The sequence below is a fragment of the Sylvia atricapilla genome, chromosome 17, assembly GCF_009819655.1.
Source record: "Sylvia atricapilla isolate bSylAtr1 chromosome 17, bSylAtr1.pri, whole genome shotgun sequence".
In the NCBI taxonomy this organism is placed as follows: Eukaryota; Metazoa; Chordata; class Aves; order Passeriformes; family Sylviidae; genus Sylvia; species Sylvia atricapilla.
In genome coordinates this window covers 3,558,644-3,561,561 of record NC_089156.1, presented here as the reverse complement: position 1 = coordinate 3,561,561, position 2,918 = coordinate 3,558,644, and the positions used below count along the sequence as shown (strand labels likewise).

Genomic DNA, 2,918 nt, shown 5'->3' with positions numbered 1-2,918 from the left:
CGGCCCCGCCCTCAGCGGCCCCAGCCCGCGGGCACCTGCAGGGCGGGGCAGGGCACGCGAGGCAAAGAGCAGGTGCGCCCCGCCCCCGCCGCCTCCAAGAGCCAATCAGCAAACGCGGGGGCGCCGCGCGGGGCCGCGGGCAGAAGGGGCGGAGCCTCCCTCCCTCCCGCCCCTCATTCCCGCCCGCCGCCCCGTTCCCTCAGCGGGCCGGACGACTGCGGCCGGGAGTGCCCGTTTAAATTAGTTGTTTATTTGGTCCTGCGGCCGGCCTGAGGCATATGAGAGCGATTATTTGCAGTATTTGTCGGTGTCCAGGTGCTTGTGGTCGGGGTTGTAGGGTGCCTTGGCGAAGCAATTGGCAGCGGTGCGGTCGCAGTTACAGATGAACATGGCGCACTCATCGTTCTTGCCTGGAGGAGAGAGAGGAGCGGTCAGAGCCCGCGGCTCCTTCGCCAGGCGCTGCAGTGGCTGGGGCTTGCATTTCTGCTGTCACGGTGTACCCGTTTCACTGCTGCCATCGTTTTGGGGGTGCACAGGCTTCTGCCTGCGAACCCGCTGCCCCCAAAGCTGTGTGTTCCAGCCAAGCCATCTCTCTCCTTGCCCCTTCCTCTCTTTCCTGCTGCCTTATTTTCCAGCCTCTCTGCTCTTTACCTCCGTTCCAGAGCCCTGTAAAGGCTACACTATTCATCAGAACGGCAGAAACTGTATAACAATGCCAAGTTAACATGCTGATCTCTTGGATACTGCCATTAGAAGGCCTCCCAGAAAAGTACTCAATCCCCTGAAGACTAGACAGGCTTCTCAATATCCTGCTGTACCATGTATCTTCATAAATTGTGGGCTATATAGAGGATACTTATTCCAGTGCCTGTGTGAGGTGCCCTCTTTCTAACAACCAAGTTCCCTGGCAAGAATTTGCACTGTGCCTTCCTGCTGCAGAGGTGTGAGTGCAACACAGCCCTGCTCCTTCCTGAGGGGCTGGAGAGCATCTGGAGGGAAGTGGAAATGGACGTACTGCTACATGTGATCTGCCCATTAGAGCAGCTGAAGCGGTACGAGTCAGTGTAGGGGTTGTCCAGGATGAATCTGCAGGAATCCAGTTCCATTGCCTGTGAGTAGCAGTTATCATGTACTTGGCAGCAGCTGGGAAACAAGGAGAAAAAGGTTAGAAAACACCTGAATCGCAGGCTCAACTGACCTGTGAGACACACAAGAATGCTAGATTTGATTTGACAAGGCTCTTGATAATAAAAAAGAAAAGATACCAAGTGATAAGAGGGCAGACACAAAGGACCTCAAAGGGATACAGTTGTGCCAGCTCATGGTCCAAGAGGTCTGGTACATATGTGCTTATATAAGGGAGCATCTTCACGGTTGTCTATTGGGCACAGGGAAAGCAAAAGCCAGTGTTTACCCTACACTGCCCCTCAGTGCCTGACAAGCTCTCAGTCAACACAGTCCAAGACTTGGCTGCCAGATTTGTGTGTCTCGAAATTGCCCATGCCATTTCCTAGCATTTTGCAGCCCAGCCGTGTGCATGTTGATGATTAAGCACCAGGCAGAATGTGCAGGGCTGCATCCAGGCTGCTGGCCCAGCACTGCTGCAAAAAAAAAATGCTGGAATGAGCACAGTGTGCTGCCATAAAAGAGAAGAGCTACTGTAATTATATTTTATCTTGGTAATAAGGCATCAAGGTGTGACAGTGCACATCCTTTTCCCCCCAAATCCATCTGTGAAAGAAAGCTTTGTTCACAGCAGCCAGAGAGTTTTGTAAAACATTCACAGGCAGGGCCAGCTGAGATGGAGCTGAAGCAGGAAAGTACAAGCAAGGAAAGAGGTTTGTAGCAGCAGAGTTATAAACCTGTCGAGCTCATCCACCGGAGTGCCGCTGCCCCCCAAGCCGCAGTAGCAGCCGTAGTCGGCGAAGTCCAGCAGCGGGTGGCTCTGGGGCAGGGTGCACTTGATCATCTTGCGGAACAGCCACACAGCCCTGGACGAGACCTCGGCGCTGGCTGCGCCCGCTGGGGAGAGACACACAGGGTGGTTAGGGTCAGGCTCAGGGTGACCGCTGCGAGGACGAGGGCACCTACACACCCGACAGCAGGAAAAGCAGGGCCAGGAACTTCATTCTCGCAGCACTCGACACAGATACTGGTGCTAAGGGAAATGAGTCTTTATACACCAGGCTCACCTTGACATGGGTATGAGATAAAACAACCAATATTTATGTTACTAAATGCAGACTTCTTCCATCAGAAGACTCTGGGCAGCAGGTCGTGGTGTGACCAGTTGAAGGCCAATTGAGTTAAATCCATAAAAATATCGAAAGGCAAATATTTACTCTTTAGATTTTTACTACTAAATTCTTGTAGTGCTACTATTAGAAGTCAGCCTGAAAGATCTGGGAATTTTTAAAGGCTCTCCACTGAAAAAAATAATAGCAGTGTGGTAGTTAAGTTGGAAGTTTCTGGCACACTAATAAACATCTGCCACTAATACTTGCATCCTCTTTTTATGGTATCCCACTTATCATTAATCCTGTATCTCTCCATGGGTTCTTCTGGCATAATTCAGATAATAAAGTACAGGTTGTCCCCTCACATCAAATGACCATTTGGCTTGAGCTCAACTGAAAAAAAAAATCAAGCTGTTCTTTAAAACCACAGAGGAGAAGAAGGTACTACTAGGCAAGAAACAGGAGCCAAGGGACCTGGAAAACTTTTGTATGTGGCTTAAATAAGGAGTAGTGTCTGGGTTTATGTGGCCTTAAGCAATTGACACTGGAAATGAACCAGGCTTAGAAGTTTCAACATACACAGCAGACTTCAGTAACTTAGAGCAGTTTCTCCAACACCAGTGCAGAACACAGTTAAGAACCTTTGATTCTCTATGCCAAGGAATGAGGAGAGTTGGGAAA

At 50.7% G+C, this 2,918-nt stretch overlaps 1 protein-coding gene across 1 annotated transcript; it reads right to left on the bottom strand.

Annotated features, from left to right (window-relative positions):
- Positions 1 to 240: 240 nt before the first annotated feature.
- PLA2G1B (phospholipase A2 group IB) lies at positions 241 to 2,144 on the bottom strand. The gene is made up of 4 exons (XM_066331080.1): positions 2,096 to 2,144; positions 1,863 to 2,022; positions 1,016 to 1,143; positions 241 to 410 (listed from the first exon to the last, which is right to left on the bottom strand). The coding sequence occupies exons 1-4, from the start codon at positions 2,127 to 2,129 to the stop codon at positions 289 to 291; spliced, it is 444 nt and encodes a 147-aa protein (XP_066187177.1). The 5' UTR covers positions 2,130 to 2,144; the 3' UTR covers positions 241 to 288.
- Between the last annotated feature and the right edge of the window lie 774 nt (positions 2,145 to 2,918).

Coding starts and splice junctions, on each gene's coding strand:
- PLA2G1B (XM_066331080.1), bottom strand. CDS start 2,129: ATGAAGTTCCTGGCCCTGCTTTTCCTGCTGTCGG. Junction 2,023..2,095: donor CCTGCTTTTCCTGCTGTCGG/GTGTGTAGGTGC, acceptor GTCTCTCCCCAG/CGGGCGCAGCCAGCGCCGAG. Junction 411..1,015: donor TGGGCAGATCACATGTAGCA/GTACGTCCATTT, acceptor TCTCTCCTCCAG/GCAAGAACGATGAGTGCGCC.